Source organism: Meriones unguiculatus, chromosome 1 (genome assembly GCF_030254825.1).
Source record: "Meriones unguiculatus strain TT.TT164.6M chromosome 1, Bangor_MerUng_6.1, whole genome shotgun sequence".
Taxonomy (NCBI): Eukaryota; Metazoa; Chordata; class Mammalia; order Rodentia; family Muridae; genus Meriones; species Meriones unguiculatus.
The window spans coordinates 154,909,128-154,933,675 of NC_083349.1; the positions used below are offsets into that span (position 1 = coordinate 154,909,128).

At 39.8% G+C, this 24,548-nt stretch overlaps 2 protein-coding genes across 7 annotated transcripts in view; one reads left to right on the forward strand and one right to left on the reverse strand.

The window, feature by feature from the left end:
• Positions 1-3,434: 3,434 nt before the first annotated feature.
• Positions 3,435-8,316, reverse strand: Ankrd49 (ankyrin repeat domain 49). Of its 3 annotated transcripts, none has more exons than XM_021635135.2 (3): positions 8,186-8,316; positions 6,265-6,615; positions 3,435-5,241 (listed from the first exon to the last, which is right to left on the reverse strand). In XM_021635135.2, the coding sequence occupies exons 2-3, from the start codon at positions 6,520-6,522 to the stop codon at positions 4,780-4,782; spliced, it is 720 nt and encodes a 239-aa protein (XP_021490810.2). In that variant the 5' UTR covers positions 6,523-6,615; positions 8,186-8,316; the 3' UTR covers positions 3,435-4,779. The 3 variants fall into 3 exon arrangements, with proteins under 3 accessions (XP_021490810.2, XP_060225519.1, XP_021490811.2); XM_060369536.1 differs by lacking the exon at positions 8,186-8,316 and adding an exon at positions 7,942-8,177; XM_021635136.2 differs by lacking the exon at positions 8,186-8,316 and adding an exon at positions 7,779-7,932.
• Mre11 (MRE11 homolog, double strand break repair nuclease) overlaps positions 8,268-24,548 on the forward strand; it is a 54,140-nt gene continuing 37,859 nt past the window's right edge. Inside the window, exons 1-7 of one of the 4 annotated variants that reach the window (XM_060369513.1) lie at positions 8,268-8,369; positions 9,080-9,193; positions 10,560-10,692; positions 14,980-15,140; positions 18,967-19,054; positions 20,292-20,433; positions 22,861-22,975. In XM_060369513.1, coding sequence (XP_060225496.1) covers positions 9,174-9,193; positions 10,560-10,692; positions 14,980-15,140; positions 18,967-19,054; positions 20,292-20,433; positions 22,861-22,975 — 659 coding nt within the window. In that variant the 5' untranslated portion in view covers positions 8,268-8,369; positions 9,080-9,173. Of the gene's footprint in view, positions 8,459-9,079; positions 9,194-10,559; positions 10,693-14,979; positions 15,141-18,966; positions 19,055-20,291; positions 20,434-22,860; positions 22,976-24,548 lie in introns of those variants that run through there. The other 3 variants (XM_021635149.2, XM_021635148.2, XM_021635150.2) reach the window with 3 other exon arrangements.

Below are 24,548 nucleotides of genomic sequence, written 5' to 3' on the forward strand. Positions count from 1 at the left end.
TTTGAATGGAAAATCTGATGAGCCAGAAATGAATTCTTTTGTGGATTTTTTTTTCATTTGCTCAGTATTAACAAGAATTTATCTTGAAGAATAGAAGAAAATGAGGTAACTAATTCTGGGAGCTTCAGGAAGATGCACAAAGCATGAACCATAACCCATTCAAGACCTGGCCATTTCCCCAGAGGTGTGTTTTCTCTCAGAATCTCATTATCTCCAGACCTTGTACTCATTTCCTTAATTTTTTTTTAAACTTTGCTTATTCCTTAGTTTTTCTTATTTTGCTTAATTTTTATTATTCTTTAATTATTCTGTTGAAGAAACCTTTGACATATGGCCTTTCACACTTGGATAGGCATTTTTTTTTTTTCAAGTCCAGTTGCTTGAATGGTTTGGGAGACGCTCTATGCTGCTAATTTTACTGGAATTGTGTGTGAGAAAACAAAACAAAACAAAACAACTGCAGCATGAGAGAGGGAGAGCTGGTTCAGTCTTCAAGGATGCAAATGCCTAGGGTGGGAATGGCATATTTTTCTGAAGAACTGGAGAAAGCAACTAACAGATGATGAGTAAGTATGTTGTATGTATTTCTTGCAACATTTCAACAGGGGAGATACCACCCTTTTATAGGTGAAGAACTGTACTTATTTGTCTGGTTTCACACATAAATGGCAGTCAGGACTTAAACTCGGGTTTGTGTAACTCAGTTTAGTGCTCCATTTACACAGCCGGCAAAGCCTCTAGGGCAGTGGTTCTCAGCCTTTCTGTTGCTGCAGCCCTTTAATGGTTCATGTTGCGGTGACCCCCAGACATTATTTTGTTGCTACTTCATAACTGTAATTTTGCTACTGTTATGAACTGTAATACAAGTATCTATTATGTAGAATACCTGATGTGACCCACAGGTTGAGAGCATGCTCTAGGGAGTATGTCAGCTACCTAGTCCTGTCTGTTCCATGAAGTAGCCAGCACTCAAGTGTGGCTGATGGGAACTTGAAATGTGGTTAATGTGAACCCAGATGTGCTATGAACCACTCCACATTTTGAGAATGTACTATGAAAAGCAAAATACCTCAAATTTAAAATAACATTATTTAATTAGTTAATTCATTCATTTGTGTACCTGCTGTGTGCATGTGTGGGAGGGTAGAGGGCAGCTTGTGGGAGTCAATTTTCTCCTGCCACCATATTTGTCCCAGGAATCACACTTAGGTTTCCAGGCAAGCCCCTAATCAACTAAGCCATCTCTCTAGCCCTCAGTTTGTTTGTGTTTTTTTTTTATATGCATCTCATGTTAAAATGAGCATTTTACTTTTTTGAAGATTTATGTATTATGTATACAATATTCTGCCTGCACCTATGCCTGCATACCAGAAGTTACCAGATCTCATTACAGATGGTGATGTGATAGCTGGGAATTGAACTCAGGATCTTTGAAAGAGCAGCCAGTGCTCTTAATCTCTGAGCCATCTTTCTAGCCCCCAAAATGAGCATTTTAGATGTATTAGTTTACATATGTATTTTCTTAAAAATTGTTACTCAAGTTGGTTTATTGTGGCTGTTTGGGAAAAAAAAAAGCCAAAAACTTAGGTGACTTATATTGTTTCTATGCAAATAGCACTGACTTATATATCCTACTTAGGTTCTCAAAAGTAAAAATTTGAGGTTTTTAAGAAAAGTTTGCAGGAATTAAAACCATCAATTGTCTACACTGGATCCTTTCTGTTTTCTGGACTCAACAGAGCTCAAGTTGACTTAGAGAAAGTGTTCTGGCTCTGTCTTTCATATGTATCTAGGAATCCTACAGGATTATGCCATGCCTAGTCAGAAAAAAAAGACATCATGGGTGTGTCGGAGGATCTTGTTACAGAAGAGCCAGCTCCATAGTCCCTAGAGGCACTTCAGCTAGGCCAAGATGACCTGTAGTTTACCCATCAGTCTATCAATCATCTATCCTTGCGTGTGTGTGTCTGTGTCTTTGTGTAATAGAATTCAATCTGAGATTTGATTTTAATAAAAGACTAGGTCTTAGGCAGCCTCTTGGCTTCTTTTGGTCCTATCTTTATCACGGCAGTGGGATACCATCAAATAGAAATAATGTTCTCAGGTCTCTAGAAAGACTCCACAAATCACATCACTGTGACAGATTGTGGGCCAGAAGGCTCTCTGGAGAAATGTGTCAGACTTTATAAAGGTAATACCAACTAGTTTTATTGTGGGCCTATGGATTCTTTCACTGAACAAAAACAAAAGTTACTTATTCCTCAAGCATGTAAAGATTAAGCCTTTAGTTATGAAAGACTTAAAAACTTCTTTGGACTAGTTTTCCAAGATTAAAAAAGATCTTTGCTTTTTGCTTATAAACTGAGCTACTTAGCCTAAATAAACTAGAAATGTAACACACTTTTGTGGACAGGAATCTCATAAATGTTAAAAGAAAATTGAAGAAAGCAAACAAGGCAGGATGGACTACAGGGAGAATGGACTTCTCTATGCCCATCATTTGCTGAAGAGTAGTCAGGTCAGCTCCCTATTAGGAATAAGGAAAGTGTGGAGATAGGACCAGTTCATCATCCTTGGCAAGACAGCCAGTTTGGGTTACATGGAACCCTATCTTAAAAAGCCAAAATTAAACGTTTTAAGTAGAGGCTTCTTTAGCCTCATACTTATCCAGAAAGGTAACATAAAGGCAGGGACTCAGCCCATTTCCAAATAGGAATAGAGCCAAAGGCTCATTGACTGTCAGATAACTATGCAGCCTTGCTTAGCCATCTACTGAAATGTGTGCACTCATTCTGTCACTTACACCAATTATTCCTATCATCATTTGAATATTTTTTCTCAAAGAGAATAAAAGCTACCTTCCACTTCCTCCAAAGCCCTCATATTAGAGATACTTAGGAACAGAGGCATCTTCAAGTCCCAGAACTTTCGAAGTTATCCTAATTTCTGAGGCTGCCATGCAACCCAGTTGATTAGCTTTCAAGATATAATCCAATATTGTTCTGATATAAACTGTCACATATATGCATGTTTAAAGATATTTTATGTATGTGGGTGTTTTGTCTACATGTCTGTGCAATGCCTATGGAAGCCAGGAACTGGTGAGTCTCCATGTTGGCGCTGTTCATCTCTTTAGCTCCATTTACATTTGATTAAAGAATTATTGTATAATCTAAGGTAACTGAGTTATATGGGCTGGCCCAAAAGACAAAATTAGGTAGATATTTTAAAATACTGAAAAGAACAACTGTTTTAGTGTGTTCCTCTTTTTTTTCTTGGTGTGATCAAACACTTAAACAAAACAAATCAAAACAAAATCCCCTTAAGAATGTAACTTATAGCTTAAGAGACAGTCATTGTGGTGGAGGAGGCAGCAGTGTGAGGTAGCTGATTACATTGCACCCAGTGAGGAAGCAGAGACAAACACTGGTTCGTAGCTTGCTTTCTCCTTTTTATTTACTCTGGGATGTGAGCCCATGTGATGGTGCCACCCACATCTAGATATGAACCCTCTCTTCAGTGAAAACTTTTCTAGAAACTCCCTTCCAGACATAATAGGAGCATAGCTCCTAGGTGATTCTAAGTTGAGAATGAGTGTCCTCAGTGTCCTTTTCCTAGGATTCAAATTCTCATGCTAAGAAGACCCCTAGGTAATAGAGAGGGGCTAAGGAGTCCATCAAAATCTATGTAGCAGGCACCAAGAGGATAAGAGTTAATGCAGTCTGAACAAATGTGCCATAGATCTGGTGAAGTTATATGCAAGGTGCCTTCTGCATTGTCAAAAATTTATACTCTGTATTTGCGCTCTGTGTCACTATCCATACTATGGTTTTTTTTTTTGTTTGTTTGTTTTTTTGTTTGTTTGTTTGTTTTTGTTTTTAAGAAAGCCTGAACCACTTGATGTTCTGGTCCCCTATGACAATCATTCCTCACTGTTAGAATTCCTTGTCCCTTTTCCTTTGTCATGGCTTGTAGAAAATAAGGGCTGTGGGGGTAGTGGTGAACACATGAATCTAGAGAAGTAGTGCCCAATTCAGCAGGGAGAGACAGGTGAACCCTTTGGAGGGCAGTGTTAATCTTCTGGACCAAGGAACAATTTTGTGTGTATCTAAGTGGAGACACCGACTTACCATAACAATAAGCATCACATGGGTTGACCAGGGTGAGGTAGGACTGTCCACAGGATTATATGTGGTGGGGGAGGCAGTGTGAAACATTCAAGGATTAAACATCTCCCTAACTGCTTTCCTCAGCATGGTCTACATCTTAAAAAACAAAACATCTAAACGTTCCACTATGTTTTTTGAAACTCAGATTTAAGTCACTAATTTGCCAGTGTTTTTTTGTTTAGAATAAAAGCAACTGGAGATGCCGAGAAGACAGCTGAACTGCACCAGTATGTTGAACATGAAAATTTGGAGTTAGCTTATAAAAATACAAGTCAGTATGCTAAACACTGAACAAAGACCCACGGTATGGGATATTTAAAAATATTTTTCTCTTGGATCAGCACCAAAAAATATCCTTAGTTTCTGTATTACCCGTGTCCAGTTAAAATTACTTCTGATAAAAATCACCAACTGCAGAAATCACCACAGATGCATCTAAATACCTCTCAAATACATTTTGACATCAAGGATGGGCAGGTCACTTGGAAGAAAACTGTGATGCGGACACAATTTCTGTAGTGAGACATCTGTTTTCTGAATATGGGAATATTTTACATCTCACACATGGGAGGCACTGGTACTTTGAAGTGTAAGAAAATTACTAGAGTCATTAAGACGGAGGTGAAGAGTTTGTACAGCCTTCCACGATTTCAAAGAGGTAGTGGTAGATGCTTGTCCTCCTGGCGATATCGGAAGCAGTCTCTTGTGAGTTGTTCTTCAGCCCTGGTTTGATGTATCGATTCATAAGGAGGAGCTCCAGGGTTTCTCTGCTGTCTTTATTGCCAGCAGCAAGGTGCAGAGGGGTCAAGAGGCCTTTGGTTTGGGCATTGATGTCTGCATCGTGCTGTAGTAAGAAAGAGGCCACCCTGGTGTTGTTCCACTTACAAGCACTGTGCAATGGTGTCCATCCATCCACAGTCACTGCATGCACATCTGCTCCCTGAGCCACCAGCTCACGAACAACATCTAAATGTCCACTGTAGGCTGCTCGGTGAAGAGGGGTATACTCATCTTCATCCCTAGTGTTCACTTCAGTGGCCTTCTCAGAAAGCAGCCTCTGCACTGTAGCAAGCTAAAGGGAAAACAAAGAGAACTTTAAGAAGTGAAGCTCAGAACAAAAACGATAAACAAAGATAATTACACCACCCAGTGGCTTTAGACTTTAAGATTTTTAATGATGAATGAGTTACAGCTCATTACACTCAGGTGCAACTCAAGAATCTGATTCTCTGAATATCATATAAACTATCACATTCTCCTACTCTAATAAACCCCTACTGCCCCATGCCTCAGCCCTAGATGAACAAAAGGGTTAATCTGAATTTTATATTTCACCTCTGAAGTCAGCCTAACTTTCCTATAACAGATTATATTAATATACATGGTACATGAACTAAAAAATAAAAGTGAAACTTCTTTCAACAATAGAATGAAGTGTTGCTGAAACAACTTAAAGACTCAAGAACTCCTCTCCTCCTACAGACATGTCATGTTGCTGGACATCAAATCTGGGCTTTGATCCATGGACCCGACAGAATACATTGTACTCTGGGACTGAAAGCTAACATAAGGTGCAAAACTCAGTTTTCAGTTTATCAACAAAGACATAGGAGAACTTAGAAAAATTAAGTACAAACGACCAAGTAGGAAGAATTGATTTTGGGTGCTGTTTTTGGATGACTCTGGGCAAATTTGCCTTACCTTCCTTGAAGGACTTTGTGAGGAATAAATAATTCTACTTGGTAGTGCTGGTATGTAAGTTAATTTCCATCTTACCTATCCTTAGTGACAATAACCTATAGAATGATTCTAATTAAATTAATGATTTAATTAGGTTTTTAAAATATTTACCCCAAACATCTAAAGCCAGTTTATAATATATGTAATTTCACATACACTGTTTCACTTAACACTCCTACATAAATGAGACAAATATTAAGCTGCCATTTTTAAAGATAAGAAATTAAAGGGTCAGATACGGTGTAATATACCCAAAGATAAACAAGATAAACAGAGGTTCAGGGACAGGTCTTTGGGTTCCAGACCAATTTTCCAACTATGTAATAGTTTCTTTTTTTTTTTTTTTTTCTTTTACCCGATTTTTTTCAGCAGCCCAAAGAAGCAATTTGCTTGGATCTTTTTCCATTTTTTTTTCTTGCAATTGATACCACTCTTCGCTTTTTTCCTCTTGCTCCTCATCTTCATCAGAATAGCCTACCCAGAGACTCTGAGTACCAGTGGGAATCAGGTGTCCATGGGTTTCCAACAATTCCAGCTGATTAAACTGTTCAGAAAATTGCAAAGAGCTTTCTCGGTCTGGATTTTCATCATCCCTTACTTTTTTTTCTTCCATTTTTATTACTATTCTAAATAAAAAGCATTTCAAGAACTAGGGCACAATCTTTCAAGAGATGAATTATGTCTGCATTGTTTGATTCCTTCCAATCTGAAAATACAAACACAACAATTGTTAGCAAGGCAGTAACTAGGCATTATCAGTAGCATGGATACCAACCTTACAAACATGCCAGATACATTCTATGTAATCAAGTTCCCATTAAATTTACTAAATACCAGACTTCAGGGATTTCTATGATTGAGAATAGTTTTTACCTTTATCTACTAAGTAAATAGTTATAACTATCTTAATTTGAATCTATTAATTTGGTTAAGACTGTTCAAGTCCAGATAGTGAGTATAGAGTAGAGTGATAACTCACCCAGTTCTATAAAATCAGCTTTCCTGTGGGCAAACATATTTATTCTGCTAGACTGCCATATTAATTTATACACTGACATCAGCTTAAAGTTACGCAACATTTAAGTCGTAAAGAAAATGAGAAGTTACTTTGAAAACCATCAATCTCTTAATTATATTTGTTAAACTTAGCAGTCTTTTGTTATTTTCAAATATTAATATTTCCATTCTCTATTGATCCAATTAGATTCTAAAGTTTATTATTTCAGGTGCTTTGCTTTATATCGTTCTGTGGTTAACCGTTTAAGGATAGGGCACCTTTAACTTAGACCCACATACATTTGTATGTGACCTGCATTAAGAACTATTTGTATTATTAAATTTAAGACCTATCATTTAATTTTGCTCTGAATGACCTCTGAGACACTTAAGTCAGTTATACATACATGGTTTTGTTCTACTTAATGTCACGCGTTCAACAATCTGTCCCCTTAAGTTTCATTACTTAAAAGAGCACTAGAATCAGGACTAATAATTTCTTAGGGCCTATAACTGCACTGTAAAATGTAAAAATTCCACGAGGCGGTTTGTTAGGTCTTGGATAGATGGTCACCTTTTAAAATGGAGCTATCAGAACTGCTATATTCTTGCTGTTTTCAATTTTTCCTTTCATCTCAAACTATTTTGAAAAGTTACCATACACCAGGATCACTAAAATGCTTAACAGATGTCAAGAACCCAAATATCACAGCACAGATCTCAGTCCCTTTCCCACATCTGAAAACTCCTTCATATTAATTCTGAATTTATCGTTCCAGGTGTAAGCTACATATAAAATTGTCTTGATATATTTAATTTAAAAATCAAACCCAAATTATTTCCTTGACTCAGGGTATAAAACTTGATGCATACCATTAAGGAGGTACAGAGTGTTTCTCAACTTAAAGAACACTCCATTTTGAGAGCGATATCAACTCTTCTAATTCTCATCTCAGTGAGCCATTTCAGAGGACTGTGCTGAGGTTCTGACAGATTAAGACAAGTTGCATTACGTCAGGACTTTCTGGGGTCCGACCTAGTTCAAAGTTTCAAATTATTTTTACTGCACACTCTTCAGGTTCCCTCAGCACACAAGGCAAGGCAGATATGGTGAGCCGGGGACTCTGAGGCGATCGTGACGGGAAGCAGGGAAGAAAGGCCTTTCGGTCTAGCAGGTGAGGCCTTCCGAATGCCAAAGCGAAAAACCAGCCACCACGCCACCAACGCCGTGGCCTCTCGCCCACAGTTGCCCGCCCGGCCGCTCCGGACACTCGCCTCACCTTTCACAGAGAGAACTTCGCCGAGAACATCGTTTCCGTGTTCGCCCCTCCGCTGCCCAGGATTGGCTCCTGTGAGAGGGCGGAGTCATCCTCTGGCCAATGAGAACCGAGGAAGCCTCTGGCGCCGAGGTCATCAATAGATCTCGCGAGAAGTACGGATGCCACTCTCCCGCGCCTAATTCAGGTTGTCTGCTTGCGGTGTTCTTGTTCTGGTGTTCTCCTGAGGTGGAGATGGCCCGTGGTCTTGCTGGTGACCTCTGAGTCCAGGCTGGGGTAACTTAGCCTAATTCCGGTCTTGTAGAGTGTGGTTCTCGGGCGGAAGCCCCGAGTGCATGGGGCCGTCGGGGAAGAAGGGCCGGGTGGGCTGGGAGGGCTGCGGGCTCTGCGTTCCGGCTCGGGGTCCGGCGGGTGGAGGGTGGTCGGTAGTGTAGCGCTGCCTTGGCGGAGTGATCACTCTGAGCTGTCATCTTGGATCCGAGAGGTGTTCCACGTAGACCACGATGTTGGTTATTCTATCTTTAACTGTGGCCTGCCCCATAAAAGCTCTGTTAGGGTTAAATGTATGGGGTGGCCTCTGCTCCAAAGCTCTGCGTGGTGCAGCTTAAATTTATGCATGTAAAGAGTTACATTTGATCCTTTCTGCCCGGGGATTTACCACACACCAATCTCGAAAAATTGAGGAGTGGTCATGATTGTGCAATTAGGGCCTCGCACAAGGGTGTGACTGTGTCTGTTCTTACTTAGGTCATGACACAATTATAGTAAGTGTTGGAGATGAAAACGAGACTTTTCAAAGTTGCCAGTGCTTATTTAAGAGTCCACCCTGCAACTTAACTCACACTGGTGAAATATGTGCAAGCTTTACATAATGTGTATTTTGATATTTATTTTCAGAATTTGGAATCGGGTGATTTTTCTGACATACCTGAACAGAGAACCCCAGGGTACTTGGAGAGGAACCTGGTCCCAGCGGAACTCTATCATAAAAATGAGTCCCATAGAGCCACCGTAAGCATGACTTATTAACTGTGATGACCTTAAGAGAAAACAACACTTTTTAACAAAAACAGCAACAGAACTTGTATAGTGGAAAAAGTATCACCAAAAATCTGTCTGGCGTGCTTAAAAGTGTATATTGTGTACTTATTAGCAAATGCCGTGCAATAGATGAGTGCGTTGCAGTAATTTATTATATGGCCATACAGGGAAGCTTATGCTCTTAACGCATTGTTTTAAAGTACTGAATCTATAAATAGTCATTTAGAGTGAGTTGTGCTAGTTGAATTTGAACAAAATGGGACTAAGTAAAAGGACTATAAAATTGAGGTGGGGAAAAAATTCTTGAACATGGATAGAGTCTTCCACTCTGGTTTCAAGTTCTTGATGAAAACCAGCTGTGTAGGGTCAGGAAGGTCAGCAGTTAACCTTGTTGGGTTGTTTTTCATTTGTATAAGTATAATGATAATGCTCCTTTCTGGTTAATTTTGAGGTCTAAGTGAGTATGTGAACATACATACCCTGGAAGGGTATAGCTCTGTGAGCTGAGAAGTCTGGAACAGCTAGGACTTCATGCATACAACTGTTGAAGTTTCTGAGTTTGGACTTATATACAAAATTGAATTCATTATAGTTTAGTGAAAATAGCCTGACCTTTTTAAAAATGCCCTTTAGTCTTGTATCTGCTTCTAGTTGGGTGATGAATAGTCACTTTCACTATATCTGGCCTTTTTATTTTTCAGAGATAGTGACTACACCTGCCTCTTTCCCTGTGGGGGACTGAGATAAAGTATCTTAACCTAAACCCAGTGCTAATTTTAACTGAGTGTTAATAACTGTTAGGCTGCTGGTTTACCTGAAATTACCTTTATCAAATTTTGTTTAGATTCAAACAATTCTGTTTTGTTATTTGGCCAAATTTATTGTTGAAAATTTGTGTAAAGAGCAGAGACAGGCAGATATTTTCAGAGCTGGGGATGTGGTATAAAATCTACTCTTACACTTGGAGGAAGACTTTTAAATGACTTTCCTGGAAAAAGTGTACAGTTAGATAAATAACAGCAAACAAAGGCTTTTAAGTTTTTGTTGAGCATAGTTAGGGATGATAGGGAATAGACTTGAGAGTGTAAAACTGGTAATAGCAGGCTGTAAGTTTCAGAGCAGACAGGGAATACTTCACATGTCAATCGCATTTGCTCTGCATTGCATTTGTGATTGGAAAGGTTTGGTTAAAGAGTACTATAAACTTCCATGCCAAGTCTGAGGCTAAACTTATTTTGCTTTACAGTTGCTATTTTTTATTTTATGTTTAGGTCTCAATTTGCTTGAATATCCTCTTAATGAATTGCTTTGAATTTTGTTTTCTTTTTTTATACAGAGATGATGAAGACACATTTAAAATCCTGGTTGCCACCGATATTCATCTTGGATTTATGGAGAAAGATGCAGTTAGAGGAAATGATACATTTGTGACACTTGATGAAATTTTAAGACTTGCCCTGGAAAATGAAGTGAGTTTGGGGTATATTTGTGTATGTGCTCTAATGTACCTCCTTGGGTAACAGGCCCTATTCCATTAACTTAGATTTAATTGTATAACCTTATGCACTCACATTGCCTGGCTAAAGGCCAATATATTAAAAGCGTGCTTTAAATTTTGTGTTCACAATTAGAGCAGAAACTGCTTTGACAAATAATCTTCAAGTTTAGAAACACAAGGTGTTTGATGATGCACCAACTTGTGATTTCTACCTGAAATGAAAAAAAGGCTGTTAGTTTTCAAAGAACATACAGCTAACCAGAATGTGGCTATACTCAAGTACAAGGTCACTTGCGGTAAGGCCCATAGACACACCATTTTCTGGGACTTTGGAGGTAGAGGAGACTGGTATTTAGATGAGATTAGTCCTGGAAGAAGTGACATTTGACGCGTGTTGAAGGTGAAACAACAGCCTTTAATGTTGGGTGATATAGAGAATGTACATTCATTGTGAAGCAGAAATGAAGGTGCAGGTGTAAGACAACATGGCAGATGTTAGGCGACTGGCTTGTCTCACCTGTAGCCATATAAATGCCAAGAGAGGGCTGGGAACGCACCTCAGTTGGTAGACTGCTTTCATGCCAACTCAAGGCCCTGAGTTTGATCCCCAGAACTACAGAAAACTTCAGTGTAATGGCACACCTGTCCTCCGACCACCAAGGAGTTGGAGGCTGGAAGTTCAAGGTCATCAGTTCCCATAATGACTTTGAGACTACCTTGAACTATATGAATGAGACCCTATATTTAAAAAAAAAAAATGCTGAACTGGTAGAACTGAGAGGATTGGAGCTGTGTTAATGCACTGGAATTGTCTGCTCACTACAGTAGACATTCTTCTAGCAACTTGGTATTACAGCAGGAATTGAAGAACATTTTAATGCTTTTAAAACTGGTGGTATTAAAAACAAGGAAATCATGAAATTTGCAGGCAAATGGTAGGAACTAGAAAAGATCATCCTGAGTGAGGTATCCCAGCAGAGAGACACACATGGTATATACTCACTTATAAGTGAATATTAGACAATATAGCAGCTTCTCCTACAGTTCTCTCTTTTCTGACTTCTCCAAAAAGATGGTTCTATTTACTATTTACCTTCCATTAATACATCAAAAATTCTGCCTAGGGTCTTTTTTGAGACTGATACTCCAACTGAGGACCATGCATGGAGATAACCTAGAACCCCTGTACAGATGTAGCCTGTGGCAGCTCAGTCTCCAAGTGGGTTCCCTAGTAACGGGAATAGGGGCTGTCTCTGACAAGAACTCAGTGGCTGGCTCTTTGATCACCTCACCCTGAGGGGAGAGCAGCCTTACCAGGCCACAGAGGAAGACATTGCAGCCAGTCCTGATGAGACCTGATAGGCTAGGGTCAGATGAAAAGAGAGGAGAACCTTCCCCTATCAGTGGACTTGGAGAGGGGCATGGGAGGAGATGAGGGAAGGGTGGGATTTGGAGGAATGAGGGAGAGGGCTTCAGCTGGGATACAAAGTGAATAAATTGTAATTAATATACAAAATAAAATAATAAAAACTGGTGGTGTTAGGGGTAGAAAAGAGAAAGTAAATTTGAGAAAAGTTACAAAGAGAAGGTGTGCAAACTCTAATTTCCAGAATTTTAAAGTGAGTCAAGTGTGTTGAACTTGGGTGCATGATGGTGGTTTAAAAAACAAACAAACAATTAACTGAAAAAGAATCTGTCATGTGGGAAGGTGTTGAGCTATGACATAACACTGGGATAGAGTTGGAGATGGCAGTGCCCCAGCAGGGTGGATGAGTGTCTGCCGAGCCCAGAATGGAGCAGGAGAATAAACATAGGTACCCTGTCTACACAGCAGTTTCCCTTCAGCCTATGTGTGAGACTTCCTGTGCCTTCTGCATTTCTAGTAACCTCTGCCCTGTCTTGGTCAGGCCCATAGCAGCACCTTATAGCTTCCATCTCGCTTGTCCTTCAGTGTTGTAGCTCCAGGTAGGTTTTCTGCTCCACACTTTGCCTTCTGTGTGTTTTCAGCATCACAGCCAAAGCAAACTTGACATTGTAAGTCGGATCCTGTCATGGTGCTGTAACTCTGCTCAGCAACCTTTTCTTTGGATCTGGATTGAAATTCACACAGAAGACTATACTTTTGTCCTGCCTGTGCTCTGGATTCTTACAGTGCTACCTGATTCCTCCCAGGGCTCACGATCTTTTGTTGCCCTGCCTCATCCCCACAGTGGGTTCTTATCTGCGACCTTATAGGTCAACTTTTCTGATTTACCACCTGGCTTTGGGTAGTGTGACTTCTTACTTCAAATTTCATTTTTTTTAGGGTGTGTGTGGTGGGGGCTTATTGAGGTGGTCTTATAGCCCATGTTGCCTTTAAACTCATAATGTAGCTAAGAACAACATTGAAATTCTGGTCCTTGTAAATGCTGGGTTATAGGCACCTGTTACCATGCACAACTGTATTTTATCTTTTTGAAAATTTTTTTCCCTTATATCTCCAAGTACTCTGTGATATTATGCTGCTATTCCTTTCACTGCCTCATGTATTAAATTGTTTATCAATTATCTGTATTCTCCTATGGAAGAAATTCTTTGACAGTGAAGTCTTTCTGTTGCTTAGTAATGTCTTCTTGATGCCTAAGTAAACTTAATAGACACCCACTTAATAGCTATTGATGTTTGCATCTAAATTAACAGCCTTTGCAGGCTTTAGATCTTTGAACTAAAATTCCCATGGTCCCTAGCTGCCTGCATCCTCCCCAGAGTGACATTACTGCTGTTAGATAAGAATGAAAGAAAGGATGCCTCTCAGTTGATGACTCACACCTTTAATCCCAGCAGGGAGTCGGAAGCAGCTGGATCTCTGTGAGTTCAAAGCCTACAGAGGGGGTTCCAGGACAGCCAGGTCTACACAGAAAAACCCTGTCTCCAAAACAAAACAAAAAAATAAATAAATAAAAGGAAAGAAAGAAAGTGGTGTGCCTACTATGAAATAATTAACTGCTTGCTCTGGCTTTTGTAAACCACTTATTGCTGTGGGAAAAGGGACAAAGCAGTGTTCTCTATCTCTGTGTGGTAGGAGTGAGAAACAGTGGAGGATGTAAAGCAATTTTCACACATAGCTGCAGATTCCACAAAAGCAAGATGATTGTTATGTCTGACTTTAAATATCCTTCCTCTAGCCCTCTAGGGCTTGGCATGCTCTCGATTTGGTTCTAGGGCTGTTATCCTGCCAGCATTAAGAAATTAATTTAATTTAAATCTAAATGTAGCTTAAGGGGAAGAGATATTTGGTTTTTGGTCTTTCCCAGTGGATTGTAACTCTTAACATGCTCCTTGAGAAGGATATAGGAAGCTGTAGGGAAACTTAGGAGTTGGTTAGGTATGCTGGTTTTATGTTTTATCAAGCTGGATTCTTTTTCCTTATGGGAGAGAACCTTAAAGCCAAGGAGGCCTGCTTTCCTTCCACAGAACTCCAAGCCTGCTGTTTTGTAACTCTATGGCTCTGAAAACACCCCCCAACCCCCAAGCCTGGTTGTTACTGCTTTAGTCCATTCCTACCCCTTGTTTCCTATTACCTTTTCTTCACACCCCATGTTGGATCTTCCAAGTGCATATTATATTTGTCTTTCAGAATTTTTTAATTTACTATTTATTTTTGGAATCTAAATTCTTGACTTTTAAGTTCTCTTGTATATGGACCCTTGCCATCCAACTATTCTTTCATTCCTTGTGTTTCTCCCTCTGCCCCCACCTCACACTCCCCGACAGGGTTTCTTTATATAGCCATGGCTGTCCTGGAACTTACTCTGTAGACCAGGCTGGCCTTGAACTCAGAGATCTGCATATGAACATTGCATATTGATATGTGAGTGCATGTGTTTCTGTGTAGAGGCCAGAGGTTGATGTTGGATATCTTCTTCAATTTCTTTTCATCCTATTTTTTCATCCAGGTCTCTCACCGCACCTGGATTTACTAAAGTTCCCTTGACTAGTGCAGAGACCTATGTTTAAGTGTCTACCGAATAATTAAAAACTAATAATTGTTGCTCCTATGTGCATTCCTTAGTGCTGTGAGTGAATCTAGGGTCTACAATGGGTGTCATGCACAGCAGATCAAGCTGTAACACTGGGTTACCTCTTCTCTTTTTAAAATATGACCCACTTAAGGCTTAAGTGAGTATATGTGGCTGTGAAATCTTTTTCTATCTTATCTATAATTTAAACAATTTTTGCCTTGAACTTACTAATTTTAACACTGTCTTTTGTTGACTAGGTGGATTTTATTTTGTTAGGTGGTGATCTTTTCCATGAGAACAAGCCCTCGAGAAAAACCCTGCACAGCTGCTTGGAGTTGCTAAGAAAGTACTGTATGGGTGATCGCCCTGTGCAGTTTGAGATCATCAGTGACCAGTCAGTCAACTTTGGTTTTAGTAAGTAAGTACACTTTCGTTTGAGGGACGGTTTTCTTGGGTTTGATTTCTGTATAATATATTCATTTGTGTTGTTGCTGACAAAATACCCTGACAAAGCAACTTTAAAAGAAAAGGGTTATTTGGTTATAATTCCAGGTTACAGTCCATCATTTTGGGAAAGCCAGTGTAGGTACTTAAAGCAGCTAGTTTCTGTTTGTTTGGTTTTTGTTTGTTTGTTTGTTGAATCTTTTTTTGACTTCACTTGTGCAGGTTATTTATATGGTCTAGCTACTAAGCCATTGTTTAGGCAGGTGTATTTTCCCTAGTCGGTCGCTTTTAGCTGTGCTTACGTCTTGTTGTTGCCAGATACAGTTTTACTGTAGTCAAGTATTCATTTACTTTAGGATTGTTTCTCATGTCATTATGTATTATATTATATATATTATATATATATATTATGCTATGTAAGGTATTTTTTTTTTTTTTTTTTTTAGTAAATAAATCTTGACATGTTGGGGATGGAACCCTGGGCCTTGTGAATATTAAGCAATTACTCTACCACTGAGCTGTATCCCCAGCCCAAGCCACTGTTTTCTTTTTTAAAATGTAAGTCAGTTTTATGTGTTGTCAGGTTCTCTTCCTTTCCTTGTCCTTGATAACCCTGGCACTGGTCAGTGTTTGTAGAACACCTCTCATTTGCTTTTTTCTCTTGTTTTTTTTTCTAGACAGGGATTGTGGGCTTAGAGGGAAGAATATCACCAAAGTGAAGGGCTCTTCTGATACCTCTCTAGGGCTTTTCACTGGTGATGTTGACCTTGCTTATTAGGCTAAGATGTCTTCAATTTCTCCAGTGCAATGCTGTTTTTCTTTCCATTGTTCTTCGTTAGAAGTGAGTCCCTAAGTTCAGCCCACACTCTATGGGAGAAGATTAAAAGTCCATCTCTAGTGGGTCGTGGTGGCCCATGTCTTTAATCCCAGCACTTGGAAGGCAGAGGTGGTGAATCTGTGAGTTCGAGGCCAGCTTGGTCTATAAGTCAGGTTCCAGGACAGCCAGGCTGTTACACACAGAAACCTGTCTCAAAAAAAAAAAAAAAAAAAAGTCCACCTCTGGAGACAGGAATTTCAAAGTATTAATGAAGTATTAATGGATGTTTGTTAAAGTACCTCTGTCAGTGATCTTGAGATCTTCCTTAGCCCCTTTTATTTTTTACATCATCTTTTCATATTATTCCTGTTGGCCTCCAACTTATGGCCTTCTTGTCTCAGTGTCCCTGCTAGCTGTGACTATCTGTGCACTCCCGTGCTTGCCTACCTTCTCCCTGAAATAGGTTTAAGTGATGAGCTCTTACTATTTTTTTTTAATTGCTGTTGAATCTGTTGTCATTTTAACTACTGGAAACCAGTAAACTGTGGTGGTTAGGATCATGGATTCCCTGGATGTTGATATGCATGACAATTAAACCATCATCTTGGAGGCAAACGCAGGAGGCCAGTGTGTGCATGCATCAGGTTCAAGGTCTGTCTGTCCTATGTAGTGAGAGCCTATCTCACCAACTCCCAAAAGAGTGTGGATTCTGGATGATGTCAGCTCAAATCCTGGCTCTGTCATTTAATGGTCACATGACCAAATCATTCACTTAGTCATTCTCTCTCAGTTCCATTGTTTTTAAAAGGGATAGAACGCTGCCAGGTTAAGTTATGAGGATTGAGTTAGGGAGAAAACAGTTTAGAATATTCTTTGACCTGAAGAAATCGTCTAGGTGACTGAAGCATTCCTTATTCTTTTCAGCCTTTAGCTGTAAGTTGAATTCTATTTATGACACTCCATTTCTCATTTGCGCATATGGTGGTGCTAAGGGTTGATCCAAAACCTCACATGCCAGGCTCACTTTACCGCTGAGCTGTGTCCCTAGCCCTTCATCATGCATTTTAATCTAAGAATTATTTTTCAGCAATTTCAGGAAATTCTCTTTTTTTGAGACAGGGTCTCACTATGTATTTTTAGCTGGCCTGGATCTCACTCTCTGGACCAGGCTGGATTTGAACCCACAGAGATCCTACTTCCTCTGCCTCCCAAGTGCCCCTAAACCTGGCTTAATTTTAGGAAATTCTTGTTCATTACTTTTTCAAACAACAGCTTCCCCTTGCTTTTCCTGAATGTTGTTATCTTTTAGTCTTTTACTCTCTCTCTCTCTCTCTCTTTTTTTTTTGTATGAATTCTAAATTTCACTTCATCTCTCTCCTTTGCTTTTTGGTTAATTTCCTCTCCTGGTTTCCTTAGGTCATATGGGAAAAATGGACAAATACAGAAGGGAAATTCTGAAAGAGGACTGGTTTGGGAAAAAATCAATTAGCGTGATCAGATTATAAGTAGTTGAAAATGTGGTTCGTAGTTGGCAGAGGTGGAAGACACTGGGAACTCCAAAAAGCCTCACATCACGGGCAGCCAGTCCTTGATGGCGTGGTAGATCACACATCGGGGGAAGTCCCTGCTAATCAATGGGAGTTCTGCAAGAAATTATTAAATATTAAAGAAAGTGTTTGTAAAGGCTTTGTAAGAGTGACCTTTTACAAAGGTTTAAATCTTAGAGTCTATTAACTTCCCACTGTCCACAATTCATATGAACTATTTATGGTTGAAATTTATTTGAGATGAAATGTCCAAAACACAGGAGTTAGATAAAATTTGATACATTTGTCTTTTAAAAAATAAGTATATTTATGGCAAAAGAATCCTGGAGCAAACTCAAAAGTCATAGTTCATTAAGGAAGAATACTTACAGCTCAGTACAAATTAAGGCTGAATTTTCAATGAATATTTTCTTCAAGTTGATTTTTAAAAAATCCATTAGTTTATAAAATATAGATGAAGAATGTACATAGTGCACAGAAATGAAAATAGTGCTAATACCTATGGAGGAGCAGTCTCATTTCTAGCAAATGAATGGAGACTGAACTGTTTTTCTCATGGACACTGGGATAGCTAGACACTTCTCAGTTCTCAGTGGATATTAGAGTTACCAAGGACTCTCAGGTGTTTCTGCCAGTCTCCATGCCAACTGGGTGAGTCTCTTGGACTGTGGCATGGGCATTGGTATTTCTTAAAAGCAGCTAATTAGAGCTTATAGCCAGAGTTCAGAACCACTGCTGTAGATTTAAAGGGTTGATAATAGCTATACTGCTGAGGTTGGGAAAAATGACGTTTGGTACCTATTCACTATGGCATTACTTGCAAAACAAGACCAGAAATAGTCTGAATGGTAGGGTCCTGCTTAAATACTGCATACACTGAAGTCATGCAGCTGACAAGAAGCTCAGGGGAGCTTTTTGTATAAAGAGTCTCTGTGGAAAGATTTCAAAGTAGGTTAAGCAGGGCCAGAAAGCCATATTGTGTTTTTTTTTTTTTAATACATGTATAGATGAATTTCAGAAAAACATACCAGATTGTGCACCCTGCTGCCACAGAGAAGAGGAACCTGGTGGCTGGGGGAAGGAATGGGCAAGGACTAAACTGTGTCTGGGGAGGCAAAGGAGCTGGTGACGGCGTGAATCTTGGTGTTGGGATCCAGTATGCCTAGATTGCTCTCTCCCTCCCCTGAACTCTAAGAAGGCTTAGAAACCTTAGAGGCCTGCGAACTTGCTAGTTACGAGTTGTGACCGGTTTTGTGTAATTCATGTGCTTTAAGATACTTTCACACGTTTTAATTTAACTCATTTTATTTCCAGCACTGAGCTGAGGTTGTCTGCAGATACGGTTTGTAGTTGCCTACTGCATTATCTCTTGGAAAAAAGTTTTGGGGAAACAGCTTTTATTCCTTACAGAAACTTTCACTCTGCTTTCTTTTAAGGTTTCCATGGGTGAACTACCAGGATGGCAACCTCAACATTTCCATTCCAGTGTTTAGTATCCACGGCAACCATGATGATCCCACAGGGGTAATTACAAATTCTGTTGGAATCTTAAAAACGACATGAAATTTATCAGTGCAAGTCATTCACCCTTTTTTCTAGTAATTGGCAGTCAAATTGAGCCATGAATTCAAATTAATTATCATTTATGATTTTATATTTCTTTGTTAGATGGCTTGTTTTTGAATATGGAATTAGAGTTGTTGTTTGAGAGAGCCATGCTTTTTTTTTTTTTTTTAATATCTCTGCAATACAGAGTGTGGAAACCAGGGCCTGATACATGACAGGCAGCCACGCTACCATCCTCAGCATTCTTTCCACTCTTTATTTTGAGACAAGTGCTCATTAAGTTGCCCAGGCTGATCTTGAGCTTGTGATCCTGCTCAGCCTGTAAGAACCTGGAATTACAGCCCTGGATACAGGCAGGGCCTGTTAGAGCTGTGCTTTTGTTTCATTGGAATTTTGATAACAATGAGTTGCTAGGAGTAGGTGTGATAGCCCACATAGAGTTCCTCAACTTATTTGAGCTCCTGGATTCTCACCATAAAAACTTTTTTTTTTTTTTTTTTTTTAAATCTAGATTCAATTATATTTTTTCCTTGCTTGATAGGGAAGGAAGACTGGTAGTCCTAATACAAAATACCTTTGTGTCTTCTACTGTCACTGTAAATCAGTAGTTTAATTTATGGTCATGTACCCCCCCCGCTCTCTCCCCAAATAAACATTTTATAAGAGTTCTACTTAATATTACAAGGTACTTAGTTTACGATTGATTTTGCCAGAGCATCGTGTTAGTGATAAGGTACTAGCTTTGCATCTTTGCATCTGTGCTTTCAACTGCTGTAGGTTATTTGTAATTTGAAGAAGAGAGCAACCACTTTAACATTGGGATTTTGTTTTGAGAAGACACTGTCAAAATCTGTTTTTGTAATTACAGGTTAAATGTTCTTAATCCAAAAATTATTATGGCAGAAGTGCTACAAAAATCTCTGAGTTGAGACTCAGAAGTTGTTGGTTTTATATCATTTTAGGTTTTGGGTTTTCACCTTGGGATTCTCACCTGGTAAGATCTATACATTCTAAAGTCAAGAAAACCCAAAATCTGAAAACACTTTGATCCCAAGCTTTGTCAGACACACTTGAAGTCTGTAGGGTGTGCTTCTGATGTGGGGTGGGATTTCACTCAGACCATATGCAGGTGGTGTGGTGCTCACCCACACCTTAGTCTGTGGATACACTCATGCTCTTTGAAACTTTCCCACAGGCAGATGCCCTCTGTGCCCTGGATGTTTTAAGCTGTGCCGGGTTTGTGAATCACTTTGGACGATCAACATCTCTGGAGAAGATTGACATTAGTCCGGTTCTGCTTCAGAAAGGAAACACAAAACTCGCTCTATACGGCTTAGGTGGGTGTTCCACTTAGTCAGATGGATTCCTTTGTTCACGTCAGTAGAGAATTGTGTGAACAGTTGGCAAATACACTTTTAGAGATAGTGTGGTCCCATGGGGGAAAAGTTGCACAGATTTGGTTACTTCTTATTGATATCTATAAAAGATAGTGAAATGTTCTGGTAAAAAAATGTTCTTAGTATTTCTAAGGACTAATAGTTCTTCGTACTTAATGGAAGTTTGAATAGAAAAAAAAAAGCTTTGCTCAGTTTCTATTTATTGTTTTGGACCTTTTCTTTAGAGTCACATTTACAAAGCTGGATGATAGAAATACAGGTTAGTTAGCTGAATTACATCTTGGTGTCATAGAAGTCTGAGAGGTCAGAGCATCCTGCCCACTACAGGACAAAGCTACTGGCCTTTGTAGTTTGTGAGACATTTGTGAGTTGTGATACACTAGATGTAAGAGACCAAGGAAGACCCATGATTAACAGATTATGTTTGTTAAAATTATTTCTTTTATTTTCCTCATTTCAGTGTGACCAGAAGAAAATTATTTATGTATCTGGTGCATTAGTGCATTATGCACCTGTTCTACAACTGACATCATAGTATTAAAGCAGATTCAGGAATTTATCCTAGGTGTGCTACCATGTGCTTGTAATCTCAGCACTGGGGAGGAAATGAGGGGAGAATCACTGGTTCACTGGATAGCCAGCGTGGCCAAATCAGGAAGCTGTAGGCCAATGGGAGGTTCTGTCTTCAAAATAAGGTTGCTGGCATCTGAAGAATGACACTCAAGGATGACCTCTGCCCTCTACACCTCCTGCTTCCCTACACTTCACTGTATGGATTTCACTAGTTTCCATTTTGTTTTTGTTTGTTTTTTGGTTTCTTCAAGATAGGGTCTCACTATGTACCTCCAGTTGTCCTAGAATTCACTATGTAGACCAGGTTGGCCTCAAACTCAGAGATCCACCTGCCTCTGCCTCCTGAGCAGGATTAAAGGCGTGTGCCCATATGCCTGGCTTTTGTTTTCTATTTCTTTAGTGTTCTGTAGGAAAGCTTTTTTGCTAGGCTTTATTCTACATGGATGAAAAACTAAACACAATTCTTAAAGAACATGTTTTTAAAATTCTGTATATTTTCTATCAAGTATTTTCGAGGCTAGAAATAATGTGCTTTTATGTCTGAATCTGATATAGAATAGGAAGGGGACAAACTTTTGAGAGGCCATTGGCGATGTCAGTGTCTGCAGTATCAGGCATTGTATCTCCAGAAAAATGGCTTATTTTTACATTTGAACTGTGTCTTGGCTGTTCTCCGGGGCACCCCTCATCAGTGGTCCATTTTCCCCCCGAGTTATCTCATCCTTTTCTGTCCTCCTTAACTGGTGTCGCTCCCTCCTAAGCACAAAGCGTATGCTTTGTGTTCAGCAAACTCTCAGCACCCTCAGACCCCTGCAATCCCACCTTTACCTTCTCCCTTCAGTGATGCCTGTCTGGAGTCTACTTTCCCTGTGTCCCCCACGGGTTTCACACCTGCGGGTTTTGGGGAAGAAGTGGGGGTTCCTGTTCCCCTCACCTCCAGAACTTGCTGTCTCTATATACTCACCTCCTAGGAAGTTGCCACCACTGTGGGCTGCCCTTCCCTCAGCCTGTGCCCTCAGGTTTTACCAGCTCTTGCTTTAGCGTGCAGGCTTTCCTGCCAGCTCTTTGTGCCTCCTGTGCCGGGTGCGCCTGTCCTGTGTTCACCATTCACTGTATACCCAGGCATCTTCACGTGTCCAGTCACTGGCTTTTCATCTGTGGTCAGCATGTGAAATAGCAAACCATCCCCTGCTCTACAGTTACTCTCTGTGGTAGTGTCTTGGCCTTTTTTTCTAATGTGATGATGACAATTTATTACTATTTTAAGTGTTTTCTTGGTATCTTCTACTAGACCAAGGTAAGCCTTTTAATATAGGAAGAATTACTTAAAATAATTAAATTACTAAAAAGCGCAAACTCAGTATATTTAATAGTATTATATTTTAAAATACATTTTACAAATCTTATTCTTTTTAAGGGACCATTTCTGTGCATGTTATTGGTATATCATAGTTGAAAAGCACATTTAGTTAACATACATAGTAAAGGGAGGGAAGATGATGTTGCTAGATATTCTGGTGAGAATGTAAGCATAGGAAGCTCCGTTATTTCTCTTTCCATATTATCCTGATTTTCAGAGTGGAAAGTGGTCTTTGAGTGTAACTGAGTGTGTAGTGCATGAACTAGTATGTTTGTTGGTAGATACCATTTACATATGTGGTTCCAGAATTCAGATATACATCTGAACAGGAAAATGTCCTACTTTTCAGAAATGCATAATTTAGCAGTAAAACATACTCACCTTTTAAGTCGTCAGTAGGAAAACAATTTAAAATAGTGTGTGTCCCTCCACAGGGTCCATTCCAGATGAAAGGCTCTATCGGATGTTTGTCAATAAAAAAGTAACAATGCTGAGACCAAAGGAAGATGAGAACTCATGGTTTAACTTATTTGTGATTCATCAGAACAGGTAAAAATACTTTGTGAAAAATTTTAAGTGAAGCACCAAGGTTTTCAAGGTGTTTGCCCAGGCTGTTAGTAAAGGCCTGAATCCTTCCCCATCATCAGGGTGGGTTCAGGCAGGGCTGATCTGCTTTGTGTGACTTGAGGCTGACTGAGTTCACAAGTATCAATTCCTGGGAAAGAATGTTTGCCTGGAATGGGCGAGACATGAGAGTAACTGTAACAGACACTGAGGACAAAGAGTGGAACATTGCCATCCCTTCTGCTTCCTCATGTTCCTTAGGAAACAGTATTTGGTTGTGAAGTACTCAGTCCATGTACTTTACTGTTTGACTCTATTATTGATAGAAGATGACTTTGGCTAGTAGGAATAGCTGTGTGTGTTATAGACAGCAAGTGTTTAATATTATATTACTGACTTTCGTCCTTCCTGGTGCTTAGGGGTGTTAATGGTTTTTACTGATCTTTTTAGTTCTATTTTTCTCTTGTCGGTGACCATTTTATTTCCAGTTTTTTGTTTTTACAAAATTTGATGCAGTAAGCACTTTCTCCACCTCTCTCTCTCTTGCTTGCTCACTCGCTCTCTTCACTCTCTGTGTGTGTATTGTGTGAATGCCTTTCCAGAAACATAGCTGGATCAGGATCAGCTGTCTTTTGGTAGTTGTAGGTAGTTTATTTTGTTGGTAGAGTCCATGGTAGAGTGAGAGGAAGAAAAAGCAGAATAAACATGATGTGTCCTGTGATCCCTGCAGTGGAGGAAGTGGGGTGAAATGGTAGGAGTGATTGCAGGATGCTGATAGGGGACAGCGACAGCTAGGAAGTCTCTGAAGAAGTCACCAAGGGATTCTGAGGCTAAGTGCTGGGTCAGTGCAAGTCTTCAGGAGGCAGACTTTGAGTCTGATACTGTCTCAAGTATGTTTTGGTATGTGTGAATTTCATGAACCTTTACAACACTGCTGACACTTACTTCTGCTTCTGCCTCACCTGCACCACACAGGGAAAGGTGGAGGGAAAACCCATAATTCCCAAAAGTTAAGCCATAGAGGGGGGTGGAAGCCCTGCAGAGGGTGTTGCTGTGTGACATCTCACTGCAGAAGATGGTGACGTCCATGTGTGATCAGGGGTGTACCAGCTTCCTTCTCAGTGCTTCTCTCATCTTCCATTCTGAAATTAATATTTGGGGAAGATACTTTGTAAGGATCTGAGTACCTTGTTTCCCATGATAACTTCTGTGGGCTAACTAGAGCATGCAGGGTGTTGTGTCCAGAAGTTAACACTGTGGTGTAAAACTTGTGCAGTTTGCTGGCCTTTATTCTTTCCATTTAGTCACTGGAATTCGGGGTAGGAAAGACCATGCCATTCCTCGTTTATTTACCCATTTATGTTTTTACATTGTTAAGGACTTGGGGCAGGGGAAAAGAAGGGACAAGAAGAGAGAATTGAACATTCGTGTGTTCACGTTATCTGTTTATTACTTTATTTGTTGAGCATGGCCTTAGATTTTTGACCTCACAAGATGCTGCAGTCCAGTCTTGTGTTTTCCTGCCCTTACCTTGAAAACAACCACTTCTTCAGGGAGT